Here is a 17,334-nt window from a genome sequence, read left to right on the forward strand (position 1 = left end):
ACATTCTCCTGCTCCAGCAAATACATCCATATGCCTATTTATGTGTCTGTTGCTACTCAGCAAAAAAAACTTGGTATGATTCACCATTATGTTCACTGCTCCCTTCAGTACTTCTTGGAACTGGAAACCTTGTATTCACCTATTACAAAGCTTTATGTATTCAACTGTAAAAGTGCACTTTGAGCAAGTCTATTCTACAGATTTTTTTCAGAAAAATCTTATCTCCTTGCTTGCACATGCTTATCAAGAGACACTGAAACCACAGCCTCCTCCTTACCCTTACACACACTGAGAGGTGAATTTAGATTCCCCAAACCACAGGCAGTTTGTGGGCTCCTGAAAAACAATTTCATGCAGCAAAGGGTCTGACCTCACTCAGACACATTGTTAAAGACCCAAGCACAGACCACAGGACCATAAAAGCAACCCAGTGGAGCAGGCAGAACACTCAACTGTGTAAGACTTATGGCCAAGTGCCAGGAGCTCCTCTACTGGGCTCCCAGCACAGCCTCTGGGTGGCCTTGGGCCCTACAAACTACTACCCAGCACAGCACTTCCTACTCGGAGCTGCCCTACTGACTCTGGCAGCATCACTCAAAGCCACAAGCACAAGGATTAGAGCCCAATTAACTGACACTTCATCTTTGTGCCAAGGAAGGAAAAAGAATAACTTACCTCTGCTCAGCTGTTATTTGGAGCTTTAGACTGTTGGCCTCCAGTACAAGCTTAAGGCACTGTTGAAGCCCTGTAACATGTATTTTCCTTCCCAAAAACAAAGGGAAATATGAAGCCAGGGATCTCATCCTTACCATTCAGGATGACTTGGAAGAAGCCAACAAACCATGCAAAAGCTGGAAATGTTACTAAAGTTCAACCCTACATAACGCAGTCAAAAAAAAGCCAGAGTCTCACATCAGTACATCTTCCCTCTACAACTCCCATTTAATCTGAAATTATCTATTACTTTACCCTTTCACCACTACACCAGCTGCTGAGAAAGTCACTTGTTTTCATTTGCTTGCTAAGGGTCCACTAATGGAGACTGATGATCTGGAATGTTATCTAGTTCTGTCCCCTGCTGAGCCCCTTGCTGCTAGAAGGATGGAGAACATCAGCCTTCAGCAATATACTAGAGAAGAAGGAGGAATAAGAATTATTTTTGAAGTTCTGAAGTTACTAATTGACAGATGCCAAACATAAAATAAAGCTATCTATAAATTTAGAAATTAACAACCGGTAGTGAAAAGCTGGATTACAGGGTTTCTCATGAACTTGACACATCATTTTGGAAGGTTTATCACTGTATTGAAGTAAATGAACACATATTAACACATAAGATATACAAATACATGGCAGTGTTTCCAAAAGCATGGCCTCTAGGGCTCATTTCCTATGGAAATCTGTGGGAGTTCTGCAATGCTCTTACTGAAAAGCTTTGGTCAACAATGAGTAATTTTGGAAAGCTCTATCATCCATTAGGGGATAGTTTGCATTCTTCACCCACCTGGGAATAAAATCAAATGACAGGCTCCTGCAATATAGCTCTCCAAGGGCCCCTCTCAGCAGCTGCTGATCCACATCAGTCCAAATCACTGCATTTTTTACACATCAGCCTAACAGCAAGCCAGTGTGTTAACAGTGGATCCAAGTGAGACCCACTGCATGTGTCACTGAGATACACAGAAAGCTAATGTACAAAAACAAATCACAGGAGAGCAAAATTTACAAAATGTCCTAAAATGTGCATTTTATTCCATATCATTATACAATGTTTACATACAGGTATACTTTTAAAACTGCTCAAAGAAAGTGTGAAAAAAAAGTGAGGCGAATATCGGTTTATAAATTCCTCCCCCTCCCCCAAATCCACACAAATAAAATAGGTTTTAAACAATCTCTTCCAAATTTGTGTTTTCTCCTGAATTTATTGAATCTTTCATTTCAACATGAAAAATACAATTGAATGAATACTCAAGGTGAAATGCTGACCTACACTTCTGTATTGAGTTGCAAAAACACAATTTAAAACCTCCAGAAGCCTTCACTTCTCTCTGTTGCTTGAATACCTTCGTTTTATTGAATTAGAAGGCACAGGAAGTCCAAATCCTCACAGATAAGTGTAATTCTGATAAAAATAAATTACTGTGGCGGACAACTCCTGACTTGTCTGGTATCAAACAACAGACTTCAGCAGAGCCTTTTGTTCAAAATAGCACCATTTCCACCTGATCTCTCTTGAACACAAATCATTCTTCTTGTTAAAAACTGTAGTTGGCACTTGAGGTGGGACACTTTCTGCCACAGCCAGGATTCTTCAGAAGACTAAGCATACTGAATTGCTGAACTCTCTACAAAGTGTAGGTAACATTTTTTGTTGGGAAATGGCACATTTAAACCATAATGTAATGTAGCTTAACCCGCATATGGCTTGCCCATTTTGGTGTTTCCCTGACCCCTGCCTGGTAATTTAGCAGATGTTCTTGTGACTGTAGTGAAACTAAAAAAAAAAAAAAAAAGACGTATTTATGGGGTTTCACGGCAAGCAGGTGTAAAAATAATGAAACAAATAATGTGGTTGCTGCTAAGAAGGTTTTCACATGTTGTTTAACTCCAGTAAAGTTTGATCCAGCATCTGATGCATACTAAGGTTTTCTTCTTTGGCATGCGCCACTTTCTCTGTGGTGGGATTAGAAAATTAAAACATGAATAGCAGTTCTTTGGAGGCACTGATTCTCAGCACATGAAGGCATGCAATCATCATTTCTATTGCAGCAGGATTTAGGAAGTTAGGAAATGTGCATGCTCATAAAAACCAATATCCCCAGACAACACAACTAGAGCAATTTCACATTCATAAAGCAAATAGCAAGTAATGCAAGTTCAAAACTGTTTACAGCTGCATTTGTTAAGAAAATGCACTGCCAACAGAGATGCAATTCTTGCATGTTCTGGAAGCTTTCTGCTTATAGGAATGTGGAGTGATGGATGAGGTTTTTTTCTTTTTTAAATAAAACAATAAATAAAACAATTAAGTTCTTTGCAGATCCATACTTTGAAGTTTCATTTCACTCAGAACTTGCAAAGAACAAAAAAATTAAATCTGATTTCTTCAGTGAAGTGACCATTAAGAAATATACGTCTTCTAGAAAACAAATGAAATCAAAGTTAGTAGCTTTATGTTGCATGCACACTTCTATAGGAGAGTCATTCAAAACATTTATTTCATACAATAAATGAGCACAATGTTCTAGAGCTGCAGCCTACCAGAATCCAGTAACAGTAACTTCATACTAATGCAACCATACCTTTAAACTGACCGTGATTTTTCAGATGGTGCTCCCATTCCTAGTGTGTTTGTTTGGTTTTTGTTTCTTTTTTTGTGTGTTTTGTTGTTTGTTTGTTTTTTTAAAATACAAGCCCAATTCATAGTAATGCAAAATTATTGCACTAAAGTCTCCAGATAACAGAACAGCTGTAAGTATCCTTTATGGTGGTTCTAAAAGAAGGAAATATGAACCCTGGTGAACATTTTTCTTCTGTCCACATTCTGGTCAAAATCTCAGGGCCAATTCCTGGTGGTTGGTAAACTGAGTGTCTCTCAGGCTGTTACTTTTGGATACTGCTAGATAAATGCTCTAGCTGTTTACTGAAGTGGAAAGGAGCTATTGCACAGCCAAAGAGCTTGTTGCTCCTCCAAAGTAGGCGTGCATACATGACAATGAAAAGCCTCATCCAGAAGAAGCATTTTCATATTTTTCCAAGAGAAAGTGAGAATTTCATTCATTAATTTACCACAGAATCAACAGCCTGAAAAAAATAGATTTCAGGGTTTCTTGCTTATTTCTGTATTTACTGATTCATTCTTAAGGAAATTTAGAAGAAGCAGTTTTTAAACAAGTTAACAATATAGCCACACTAAAGTTTAATCCTCATTCAATGCCAGCTTTAGTTCATTAGTTAGGCGACTGTTTTGCTCAAGTTGCTGGTAGAGTTGGTCTGTACAGGCAGCAAGCAGGTTAGAAGGGAAAAAAGAGGCAGAATGAAGACAGATTAGACAGAGAAAACAGTTAAATAAGAGTTAATAAAGAAACTGGTCACACCACAGACAGTTCAGTAACAAACAGAAATATTTTACCTTTGTTTCTAGAACTCTAGTAATTAAATAGCTAATCCAAGGAACATATATTATAACCTAGGAGGAACTGGCTAAGACTTCTTCTGCAGGGAAGAGCTGTCAGACAGGTAAATTGGAATAGAAATGGAACAACTGCAGCTATATTCCTGAAAAAAACAACTCCTGCTTTAGTCTTTATGTAGAGTGTGTGGAAGATTTATTTTACGAGTCCTGTTTTTCTTTGTAAGCTATTTAAGCTGCAGTGGAATTAATCTGTCAGTGGAGGGAAAGCAACTGTGTCACAACCAGGGTAAGGAGATGCCAGTAGCCAACTACTGTGAGGTCTGATTCAACTACTCCTTTCCTGGGGAATCTGACAGCTGAAATAGTATTTTTAGTAGGGAAACATATTTCTGTTACTGGTATCAACACACTTCGACAGCTTTAAGTTGCCCAGTTGTTTCTTTTCATATGAAAACAAACCCAAACAGTCAGTGAAAATGAAATGAAAGCACGAAAAGTATGGTTCATGGTTAAAGAGAACAGCCTCAGCTACACTGTGACAGGGAGAGTTGTTCCGCAGAGTGAAAGAATGTTCCATCATGATTTTTGACTGTATGGTTTTTTCAAATTGTCCATATTCTTCTCAATAGCCTAGATTCAAACTGCACACTCCTGACCTCTTGATCCCAGATTATTCCCTTACAGGAAATGACTTTCTGATTCTTTTCCATAAGCTTCCTAACAGCTTCCACAAAAACCCTCTTTTCCCTGCAGGCTCTGGAGACAGCAATGGCAAGGCTGTCAAGAGAGCTGGCCTGTAGGACATACTTGTGCAGTGAGTAGCACCTTCTCACAGCTTCCTCCCCAGCCTAAACTCCAACAAGCAGCTCAGTAAAATCAGGGCACATTTCAGAGGTCTGATCCTGGACTGCTAACACCTGGGTCTTGTCTCTCTTATCAGGATAATGTCACATCTACACGAAAAAAAAAACATCAAAACCTCAGAGTACCTAAACCTGCACTTTGTTTGGCAGAATATATTTAGTTGTTATTCAAACATGACAACATAATTTGAACAAAGAACTTGATCATCACAGAAAATCATAGAAATATGCTTTTTTTAATTAAGCCAGAGTTTTACAGTACTTCTCAACATCTAAAATTCCCAGGTAAAGCATGGCAAGCATTTACCAAGTCTATACAGTCAGCCCTTGACTATCCCCAGGTAGAGCCTTGACAGAGCTGAGGGCTGCCTCAGCAGGCAGCCACCCTAGGCCAAACACGAGTCCCAGCTCTGCTGCAGCCCCAGGGAGACAGCCTCAGCACAGCAAAGAGTCCAGATAACTGAGACATCAGAGCCAGCCTTGCACTCCTGCCAACAAGCTGCAGGTACATGACCTACACACACCTGGTCAGACCCTAAAGAGTGCTGAAACATGCTGCAGTGAGAAACCACACCATCTGCATGGAGATCAAGGCCAGCTAGGAATTCTGTATGCAGCTACCGGGGTACCTGCATTGCACTGCCCTTTTCCAGTACTTTGTCCAGCAATTCATCACCCTGCAGTGCAGAGAGCTGACTATATGTGTTTGAAGAGGGAAGATACAAACACAGATGTGCAAATCTACTGTGGTAAAAGTTACCAGGTACCTGCATTGGATTTTGTTTTTTTCAATTCTCTTAAAAAACAACAGTACTGCAAGGAATTGAGGGGGAAAAACAATACTGCTGACACAATAAACCAAAATACACAACAGATGAAGGGGTTGGAGTTGTAGTGTAAATTACTCTGGCTCAGCTGCCAAGTGACAGCCAACCCCACTCCCCAGAACTCTCGTGTTTGTGATGTGAACCACTTCAGCTTCAGTCGTTTCACAAATGGTCACCCGTTATATTGCATTAACCTCACATTCAACATTTCACTTTTCAGTTGCAATACCTACTTACTGTATCTTGATTGATGAGTAGTAAGTTATTAAACTTCATTACCTGAACTATCTGTGACTGCTGGTACATGTCCCGTGCTTGGGCTTCCCCCCATAGTCAGTAACATAAGGACATGTGTCTTGGGATGAAAGGCTGTGATGAAATAGTTACCTAAAGATGGCCGGGATGAAGAAGATGCAGGCACCTGCAAGCCTTATTTGGCCATCAGGTTTTGGGGAGGAAATTTAGCCTAGTCTGCACTGTTGAACAAGAAATTCACATTTACATTATTCTACAAGCTAAAAAACTAAAACTCAGCTACACGATGGTGAGTTTATTTAGCTGTTTAGGAATTTTAGCAATATATGCAGTGAGAGGCATAATCAGAAACCAGTCTAGCTTTAACTGATTCACTTTAACGTGAACTGAACTCTGCATGTTCCACTTTGCAGCAGAATCATTTCATTATTATGGTGAGAATTTTCCTACACTCCAGTTCTGAAACTCTTCTAAGTTTCAGAAGTGTAAGTGGAAAGCTACTGCAACCTCTCTGCTGAACTTCCAATGCTATCATGCCACTCAAGAGAAGTATATTGTAAAAACCCAAACCAAGTCTGAACTTAGCAAGCAACCAAGGTGTGAAAGAGGAGAAAATGTTTTTGCAAGACATTTAAAGGACTATTTTTGGGTGAAAAAAATAAATTAAGGTTTCTTTATATTGCCCCATTAAATCTGTCTCAAATTGTTAACACATTCATATAAAGACAGAAAGTCTTCAGCATCAAGCTAGGGTATAAAATTTCAAACTTTAAAGTGAAAAATGCATGTCAAGGACTTAACTGCTGTCTCAGCCACACTCCCATGACCCCAAGGAATTGTGTCTTTGCAGATTTTAGTCTAACAGTAACAAATTAAAACATCTGTCATTGTATCTGCATCAGATTTTGAGAAAATCTAAGACCATAAACTGGTCAGTTCTGATCTCAAAATATCAAGAGTAGAATTCTCATCCCGTAAACTGATGTCACTGGCTTCGCATTGTCAAAATTCAAGCAAAAGTGTTTGCAGGAAAAAATGGAAACAAAAAAAATATAAATCCCTAACAGAAAAAAAGCCATTTTTATTAATAACTTATATAGGTATTTAAATAAATAAAAGGCAAGGGAATAGCAAAAGGGATACAGCTGGGATGTTTATTTTACATTGAGAGATGTAGAGTTTCTGTACAGCAGAGCACAAAGAGAGCATGTTCTGAGACAGGTGCTAGAAGAATAGAGTCAACTAAGCTAGAGGACAGGACAATGAGCCCATGAAACACATCCAAAGCTTGGAAAGATGTTTTATCCAACCTGACGAAGATGTCTTTGGAGAAGTGAAGCAAAGAAAATTATCTGCATGAAAAGAAAAAGTGAGATAAGGTAGAAAATAAAAAAGGTGCAGTAAAGTCTTCCAAAAAAAGCAGCAACAGCACAGCAGAGCCCAGCATGCCAAGACGACTACTAGAGAAACACCACACCATGCTGGGATTGGAACACCATAGTAATGTCCTCATGTGCCAGCAGAACACATTTTAAAGTCTGTTTTCCATTTAGAAATACCCAAAATAGAAGAAATGCTGAGAAGGAGGAGAAAAAGAAATCCATTTACTTGATAAGCCATTGAGCAAAAGCGTATGCTAGGGGGCTAGGGGAAATAAAAAAAAGAAACACAGAGAAACCCCAAAGCATACAAAGCAGACTTTAGACACCTACTTAAAAGGTGGGATAGAGAGAGGGAAGTAATGAACAGATATAGGGATAAAAACAAAAAAACAAAGAAAAAAACATTTCAAATACGGGTGCACCAAAATACATTTCAAGGTCTGAGCAAAGCTTACTCCTTGCTGAAAGCATGCTAGCTTCCAAAAAGAAATGCTGGACTGCACATCACAGCTCACAAGCACTTGGACAGTCACAGCTCTTCCTCTTTCCCATGTCAACTGTGCAGGGTTCATGCAAGTGAGAGGTGTGAGCATGGGAAGATGGATTTAGCATAGCCAACCTCTGTTCAGAGTCCTAGCTTGATGGAAGAAGAGTCAGTTTGCATCAAACACTGCACGGACCAGTCACTCCTTGTAATTGGTCACTCTTCTGCTTTCATGCTGCTTAACATACTCCTCACAACTGAAGTGAGTATCACCCCAGTCTTGGTACACACAAATTAAATTACTACTACCCTCCACAAAATATGCAGAAGCAACCTAGAATTCAGACGTAATTTTTTTATGGGTTTAAATAACAAAGTATTTTATATCAATTTCCACACCTGTAGTTTAGTGATCACAGCTAAAATTTTCAGAGTAGTCAAGGAAATCCAGATAAAAGACTTTCCATGCCATCAACAGAGAAACAGCTAAATCTAAATTTCTCTGAAACTTTTGTTAAGAAGTTTGCCAGAGAAAAACCGTGCCAGGAGAAAAATGTTCTGATGGCAAATGTACTGAGGCAACTTTCTTTGGTAAATTAAGCATAATGGGCCTGGTAGTCAGTGCTTGAACAGAGGTAAACTGAAAGTATAAACACAGAGCCACAAAGGCCAACCACAAGACACAGGGATTGCAGATAGGGATTGAAAAAGTGAACACGAGCTTATTAGGCAGCTTACAAAATCACCATGAGTATTTACCAGGCTAGGCAAAACACTCACCCACACTCTGCCACGGTAAAGAAATTGTTCATGGTATTTTGTACACCTAGTCTGGCTAAAGAAACATGTCTCCCACCACACAGGGAGTGTAATTTCACAAGGCTGGAATTGCACAATGAGGGCAGGGAAGCAGGCGCAGGCACAAGCTGGGAAGACATTTACATGGAAGTCATATCGTTGAGAGCGTGGTCCAGCTCCTCACTGATGGCTTTGTACTTCAGTTTCTGAGCATATAGCTCATCTAATATTCCCCCAGGGGAAGGCAGAGGTGTGCAAGGAAATGGAGTAGGATCACGGGATGGAAGGTGAAGGTGGTGGCATGGGATACCATCCAGAAGCCGTGCAGAAAGGGAAGAGCGCACAGAAAAGAAATGTTGCAACAGACAAAAACACAAAACCAAATTAGCAAAGAAGAATTAAAAAAACCCAACAGTAAATAGTTTGATGTGACAAGTTCATTAACTACACTGCCAGTTGGGCAAAGTGTGATATAGAGAAGATGAACGGAAAAAAGCATGCAAGGGAAGCAAGATCCATGTCTGGATGTCCTCAATTTTTGTTTTAGTGCACATTAGGAGGACATACAGGAGCTAGGGAGCACAGATCAAAAAATGGGGCTCAAGGAGGATGCTACGATTTATTTCCTACCACTTTTGTTTTTTAAACCACTCCGATTTGTGTGATGTCATAAACTCAGTTTCTTACAGAGATTTTTGCTCCTTCTAAATACTTATCTTACTTCTCTGCTTCCTTCCTAAGTCAGTGATCATAAATTTTCAGCAGCTACCTACATACTTCATACTGTTTATGCAATCAAGGTTCTCAAAATCCTAGACTTAGTGTAATGCATCTAAATAGTAAATTCCATATAACTTTTAATTACAAAATACTACTGAATTATTTTCACTGGAGGGAGAAAAAGCATATTCTGCTATTCCACTGCAGTTCTGAAAGACTTACCAAAACCTTAAAACCAACTCTCTGAGGTTAAAGAAGCTGTCCTCCTGATTATGTACACAACCCATTTGCTTTACTGAAAAACAGCAACTGGTGTATGTCACAAAATGCCAGCCCTGACCCACACTTTATCCAAGTAATAAATTAGGTTAACTTGCTACATTCCTAACTAATAAAAAAATAACACAGCTCTTCGTCAGCTTTTCAGTAAGACAATGATGAAAATATTAATGATCTAATAACTTACCCTATACATTTATATTCCTACAAGTAGAAAAGTATAAAGCAAAAAAATGAAAGGAGCCTTCAGAACATGACAGAAAAAGGAACAGGCAGGAGCAAAACACTGCTCATCTGAAGCACTGACATCATCAATTCATGTCAACTGGACACCTTTTGTGTATTTTACTCTTTAGGCAGAATTATTTCTATAAGTATGACAAGTCAGGTGAGCAGAAGTGGGTACTGGAAAAAAAACAACAATAGGAGAATAAAAGATCTGTACTTCTATAGTAAGTGAGAAAAACAAAACCCATACCTTCTAGGTCATCAATGCTCTTCTCCAGCTTGGTTACTGACCTCTCAGCAAATTCAGCACGGGTCTCAGCCTGCAATCAAGACATAAAAGGACTACTTTAGGAAACACACGTGTAGTATTTATGAATCAAGAAGCACCAACTTAAAGGTGGATAAAAGTACAATGAGAGAAGACAAAGTAATACTAATTTTTAGGGGAGACATTTCAAGTCTCCAAAATGACGTGGTCATTTTTAGAGCATCAAAGTAGTGTTTATATTAAGACTCCAAGTTGCATTGGAAGATCTGTTGTAAACAGCAGCTCTAATTTTACCTCCTTCAGTTTGTCAGTCAGGACTTTAATCTCCTCTTCATATTTATCTTCTTTCTGCGAGTACTGTAATTTGAAAGAGAATCACTGATATTAGACCAGGTGTTCTAAATATACAAAAAAACCCCCATATTTGAGACTCTCTTCTAATGGACCATCCATAAACAAGAAATTATTATGGATATAAATACATTAATTCCACTTACCAGACTGTGGTAATACACAGCTTATTACAAGGATCAAAATTCCCATAAGTTACATGCCAGTGCTACATGATAGGAACTTCTGAATTGAAATTAGCACTACAATTTTAAGAGTAGTGGCATCTGGAGAAATTTAAACTTGGCACACAAGTGTCATTTTGAGGGACATTCTATAAATAATGTTTAATCCTGTCAGACTACTTAACAGAACATGTGGTCAAATAAAACTAACCTATCTGGAACTAGAAGGAAGGCAAGGTTCTGATTAGAGCCAAATATGAATTGAGTAGTAAGTCCAAATGCTCATACTGACAATGTCTTTGCTGGAATATTGAATATTGATCAGCTTACAAAAAAACCCCATGGGCCAATCCAGATGACAATGGAAGGGACACGTTCTCACATAAGTCTCTAGCCTACCTTCTCAGCCTGAGCCTCCAGCGACTTCAGGTTGTTGGTCACAGTTTTCAACTCCTCTTCAAGCTCAGCACATTTGCTGTTATTTCGGAAGGAAGGCAGGAAAGGGGCGGATGGAAGATTCAGTCAAGCAAAAGAAACAGGAGAAAATAGGGGGAAAAGACAGAGAAAAATGAAAACAATTACAGAGCAAAAGAATGCCTCAAAAGCAGCTGAATCTGTCACAGACTCACAGATTAAAACCAACTCTTTATGATGTCAAATTCCTTGTCAAGTGTACATTAAGATGATGACTAGACAGAAATTATCTACAGCCTTTGGCTTGCTATTTACACGAGACAGTTCAGCTTCTTTTTGGCTGCACAAGAGATCAGTTTTAAAGGTAAAAATGAATAAATAAACAAAAAAAGAGACCAAAGAAAACCACCAAAGCAAGATGCAAAAAGAGTAAAGAGCATAGTGAGCACCTATTTGTTACTACTGAGTGAGCTAACCAGCTATGGAAGCTGAAAGGCTTGGGTTGCAGTTAAACCTAAAAACTCTTTATTAGTATCAGTACCTTATCCTCTGCAGCCATTAATGCTTTCAAGGTTTGATCCATTATTCTTAACTGTTCTTCCAGCTGTCGGACTTGGCTGTTAGTGAACACATGAAATGCACAAAAGCCATTCACAAAATCAGTGTGCAGGTACAGCATGCAGTGACAAAACACACGCGCACACACACATATGAACATTTACTTTGGCGTTGACTATTTATTTCAACCAGTAGAGTAAATGAGCCAAACATAGCTTTGAGCTGAACACACAGTGTACTGCCAATGTTTCATGCTGTTACAGTTGTCTTGTAGCATCTCACACACCTCTCGGGGCAGTTCAACACTTACCTTTCTGATAGTTCAGCACGTTCCTCAGCCCTCTCCAGGTCACTCTCTATGATCACAAGCTTACGAGCCACCTACAGGAAAAGACAAATGACAATCAGGGATTTTAAGCTGCTGCAGCATGTCACTTGTTCCTGAAACCTAAAGCAGGAATATGGGCCTCTTCCCATCTTTTGGCCAATGTGTTATTTCGATTATGTGACATGTTCATTATTTTAGCCTTTGTTATCTGACATTTTTCAAGACCTCTCCTTTCATCCACCAAAAGGCAACTTGAAAGTATTTTTCTACCCAGAAGGCCAAATAATACTTTCAGTCCTTCTAGTGCAAAGATCTGAGCACAGATCTCCTGCCACTTTGCACCTTGTCCCCTGAGGTATCTGGGTGCCTATTTTTCCTTCACAGCTGCAAAGAGTGCCATTTGTGATCTTCTGAACTTAAAAGACAAAGAGAAAAAAAGAAAAATAGAGGAAAAAAAAAGTAATTACAGGCAGAGGTTAAAGGGCTTTAGCAACAGAAAACCTGTACTCAAGAACTGACCTCTTCATACTTGCGGTCAGCCTCTTCAGCAATGTGCTTAGCTTCTTTAAGCTGGATCTCTTGGATTTCCATCTTCTCTTCATCCTTCTGGGCTCTATTTTCAATGACCTTCATTCCTCTGAAAGACATGAAAAACAGGAAATGTGAGGTTCAGGGCTTGCCACTTTATCTCCAGCTCTACTACTACTGGAGCGCAACTTTCAGACAAGTGTATCAAGGTGAATGAAGCACATGAAGATAATTGATTTCTCACACCATAGATCCAGTCCTGAGCATTCACACTTCAGAAGTTTAAAGGAAAGAAGCATGTCACAGGAAGAAAGAAAATTTATTTTGTTTAGCTCTTATCATAGTTCAGCTGTACTATTCTTTTTTTGTAGGAAAACTAGTCTTATAGAAAGACAAAGAAAGGGTCTTGCTTCTGAAGACCCAGTAAGATGACTGAAGACATCTGTGCTTTTACATTTGCCATGAAACACCATGTTACAGACCCTGCAGGACTGACAGGCATTATGTTTATGGGCTACACAGATTCCCATGAGTTTTGCCATGTCAGAGCCCTAGAGACTGAAGCTTGCTGTGCTCTGCATAAACAAAATTTAACTCCTTCACAACAGGAAACACTGACCTAAATTCTCTTAAGCCTTTCACATTACACCGTGAGTCTTGGGTGTTTGTTTTTTCAACAAGCTGCATCATTACTGTCCTATTCTGCATGTGAAATTTTCTGTCCACAATGAAATCAAGAATCACCTGACAGCACAACAGTACACATCATCTTCAAAAAGTTGTCATCCACATAGAGAAGCCTGGGCTGGGCCAAGCAGTTTTCTCAGGATGTGGGATGATACATCAAAAGCCCTACCCCACTTACATCTTATCTTTACAACCGAGACACAAAAAAAGAATTCAAACCTACATGTTCTGGACATCCCTACAGACAAGCTGTAACTGAGGTCCATGTAGGCAAAGGAAGAGTGGATTACACATTTTCAGAGACATAGGAGTGGTTTAATTTATTTCCCTAACCCACACCCTGGCAATTATAATCTTTGTCATAGGGGTAATGATCCACTGGAGAGTGGCCCCACCCACCTCTCACTCTCATCTGCAGCCTTCTCGGCCTCCTCCAGCTTCTGCAGGGCAGTAGCCAAGCGCTCCTGAGCCCGATCCAACTCTTCCTCAACCAGCTGGATGCGTCTGTTCAGAGAAGCTACTTCGCTCTCAGCCTAAGCAGAGGAAAAATAGAAATTAATTCACAAGGCACACATGACCTCTTCCAAAAGATGAGAACACATACCTGCTACTGCCATTTAACAGCACCTCAGTAATTTCTGGCTTCATCCACTAAAACACCCATACACAGAGATGTACCTGGCTCATTGAATTGTGAAGTTATTTCTTAACAGAGGAAAAAGTGATTAATGCTTCCGTTAAATGAAGCACATTAAGGACTGTACAATCTGTACAGAAAGAATGGCAATGGCAGAATTATGCATCGTACTCCAAATATTTTGTTATTGTATTAGCCAACATTAACCGATTACACTATCCCCTCTTTTTTTAAAATGAAACCAATTACCCCATTCTTCCATGTTATCCCAAATCCTTTATTTATGACCTTTTGCCATATTTTTATAAGAACCGCTCCAGCATTTTCTTGAGTTCCATAAGAAGGACTCAGTGTAAACAAGTAAAAATACATTTAGGCCAGCATTTACAACGAAGACAGCTGATACAGAGAGAGCATGAGAACATTCAAGAAATGCCTGAATACCCACAAGTTTTGCTTACAGGCAAGCTATGCAAGAGATGACAAGGAAGGCACCAGCAGAGCCTCCATCTCACAAGGGCCCTACTACAGCAACAATTGCCTAAATCATCTTGGGTTTTTTCCCCCCCATACTGCCACCTCCAAGCTTGCCCCAGATTTCCCTCTCTTGCACTACCTGTTTCTTTAATCTGTGTAACACTTGCAACTCCTCTGCCTCTTATCATTACAAGCTTTTACTTCTGATGTTCACAAACCTACACTTAAGTTGCAATATAAGTTCTGTAACAGCCTCCTCGTAGTAATCTCATCATTCAAGTCGATGTCTTTCAAAAGGGTGTTAAATGCAAAATATATAAATGTTATTCTACAAAGCTAATTACTCCAAAAAAACCCAAACAGTACTGAATTAGTACTTAGTACCGAAAATGATCTTGTCAGATATGGGGAAGTAAACATCTGAATTTCCCATGATGTCTAGTTGGAGCAGGGGAGAACCAACCCTCTATTAAAAGTAGATACCAAAAGTATGGGTTTGGGACTTTAATTAAAAGATTAAGGAACTTATTGGTTGCTTGTACTGACCAGAGGCAGCTGGATACTGCTGGCTACAGCTGAAAGTGTGTTGTACATAACACAAGTGAGCATAACTTACACACCAGACAACAAAGCAACCTTTGGCATAACAGTAACATTGCCCCACTAGAACGATTGGAACTAACACCTAAACAGGAAAGCAAATATATACCTGAACATTAATGCTCGCAGTGAGCATGTGGAACCAAGAGCAGACGAGGCTTCGTTCTTACAGATCCACATTAAGACCAATATAAAATCTTGAGCTGTGTAATCAAGCAGTAGTACTTCAAACCTATATTTTCAGACTTCTGGCTTTAAACAGTAAGAATCTGAACATTCTTATTTGATAAAGAAAATAACCTTTCAGAAAAGTTACCTTTGGGAAATTTCTAACACTACGAGTTAATTATTATCATGTCAAGACTCCTCATAATGATAAGAGTATACAATATGCTTAGAAAACACAGGGTGGTTAAAGTTCAGTCTTTACTTCCTGCTCCAGTAACTCAATAAGGATTGACCAACCAGCCTTATATGGCCCAAGTTATTCTTTTGCAGAGCAGGACTTCTCTCCTTATATGGTAAGGAAGGAAAAAACCCCAATGACATTAAGGGGCACTCCCACAGCTAACAGACTAATGTAAACTTCTGCGTTTTTGCCACAGCACTTATACACCACATATTTTTACAGTGAGCAATGACATGGATAATTCACCACCGGGTGTTAATTATTACTGTTGTAAGGGAGATTTTGTTTGCCAGAAAGAAGAAAAACGCATTCTGAAAATGTGATTGCCAACAGACCCTTGAGATGGATGCACTCAAACCAGAAGAGATTGTTTTTGAAGCAATGACTGCTATTCACAGCCTTGAAACTTGTGACAATTTGGTTTAACAAACTAAAGCTGTAAGCTGTGATACGTTTTGACCACAGCTTTAGCTTTTTCACTATCTGTACCTTGCACAGGAACTAAAAAAAACCACCCCAAACAACCCTAGCTGGTCACATGTTACACATGTAAGGCATTACACTAAGGGAAGGGTCAGATTCACACCTCAGCATGCTTGCTGCAACGTTCTCGAGGTCTCCCTCCTCAAGCACGCAGAAATACATCTGTGACCATAAGAAAACCTACACACAACTAGCACTACAGCAGAGGCACAGCCCTACTTGTGCCTGTGACCTCAGGTTTCTGCCTTTATTCACCCCAGCACTGACCCCTCCATACAAAACTTTAAATACCATGCAAACGTCCTGCAGAATTCCACATCATAAATCAACTCCAAGGAAGAGACAAACATTAACCTTTAGGATCATAAGCCTTATAGCAACGTGGCTGAGCTCCAATAGGAAGACTTCACCAGCAAACTGTACTCGCTCCTCCAGTGTGAATCGATCTGCCACAAAAGGTAACAGCAAAGATTCTCATTTTAATGGGAAATCCTTAATGCTGTTTAGAATGTTACTGAAAGTAGGAAAATTGTGTGTCCTGTACTCCAAAAAGCTTAGAAAACAAGCACAGGTAGTTGGTTTTTTGAAAAACAGAAAGCCTTATGAAACATGTTAATGCCTGTGACATGATTCCTCACTGGAAAAAATGGATATGTGAAGTGATCTGCAAGAATGCAGGAGTTACACAAGCATAAGAAGCCATATTTTGCTCCTTGTGAAGATCACCTGCAAGTAATCAAAAGGCTCTTCCTTTTGACTTGTTACCCAGAACATGCAGAAAACTCAATTTTGTAAGGAAACCAAATCCTCAGCACTTTTTCTATTGTAATAAACTACATAAATAAGAAATCTAGTATTTTGTGTCACTTTTATGCAACCACTGAAAACACTAAAGTCGCCGCAGAGGACGCTACACACTTTATAGCAGGAAACACAAAGATACAGCTGCTACAATTCCCCAAGGTCAGTCGCAAAGCAAACAACAGCCCTATCATTTTTTTGCTGTAACTGCCACCCATAACTACACCTCTATGTTACATCAGTCTATGCCATTCACATCTATCTTCTCTCTACCTAAAACCACGCTCGGTTTTCCTTTCCCATCTCAGCTAGGAGTTGTGACAAGCTAAGCATACAGATGTATAGCAACAGGAACAATAAGATAACATTGTTGTGGCTTTTTCAGGTACTGTGGCAAGTACTCTGACGTGGCCATCTCGGGTTCAGTCCTAGGTACCGCCTTCCCAACACCGAGCTCGTTTGGATGGGATAATCAGACAACTAACACAAAAATAACCCGACAAAACATAAAAGCGTGCTTAGGACCGAACATAAAGCACCCAATACCAAACATCTCGCCTAAATTCAACCTCAATCCAGTTCAGCGTTTTGCTGTTGGCCAAACCTACTGCGGTCTAGTTCGGCCCCGCAGCTCAGCCTGCCCCGCAGCTCAGCC

General features: G+C 39.6%; 1 protein-coding gene across 11 annotated transcripts in view; it reads right to left on the reverse strand.

The window, feature by feature from the left end:
* Window positions 1-1,726: 1,726 nt before the first annotated feature.
* TPM1 (tropomyosin 1 (alpha)) overlaps window positions 1,727-17,334 on the reverse strand; it is a 19,716-nt gene continuing 4,108 nt past the window's right edge. For 3 of the 11 annotated variants that reach the window (XM_009994380.1, XM_009994382.1, XM_009994387.1), the window contains 7 exons: window positions 13,672-13,805; window positions 12,577-12,694; window positions 12,040-12,110; window positions 11,713-11,788; window positions 10,537-10,599; window positions 10,225-10,294; window positions 1,727-2,676 (listed from right to left, as the gene is read on the reverse strand). In XM_009994380.1, coding sequence (XP_009992682.1) covers window positions 2,594-2,676; window positions 10,225-10,294; window positions 10,537-10,599; window positions 11,713-11,788; window positions 12,040-12,110; window positions 12,577-12,694; window positions 13,672-13,805 — 615 coding nt within the window. In that variant the 3' untranslated portion in view covers window positions 1,727-2,593. Of the gene's footprint in view, window positions 2,677-3,922; window positions 3,997-7,153; window positions 7,436-8,887; window positions 8,971-10,224; window positions 10,295-10,536; window positions 10,600-11,156; window positions 11,233-11,712; window positions 11,789-12,039; window positions 12,111-12,576; window positions 12,695-13,671; window positions 13,806-17,334 lie in introns of those variants that run through there. The other 8 variants (XM_009994381.1, XM_009994383.1, XM_009994384.1 and 5 more) reach the window with 6 other exon arrangements.

The sequence above is a fragment of the Chaetura pelagica genome, unplaced genomic scaffold (assembly GCF_000747805.2).
Source record: "Chaetura pelagica isolate M959 unplaced genomic scaffold, ChaPel_1.0 scaffold222, whole genome shotgun sequence".
NCBI classification, from domain to species: domain Eukaryota; kingdom Metazoa; phylum Chordata; class Aves; order Apodiformes; family Apodidae; genus Chaetura; species Chaetura pelagica.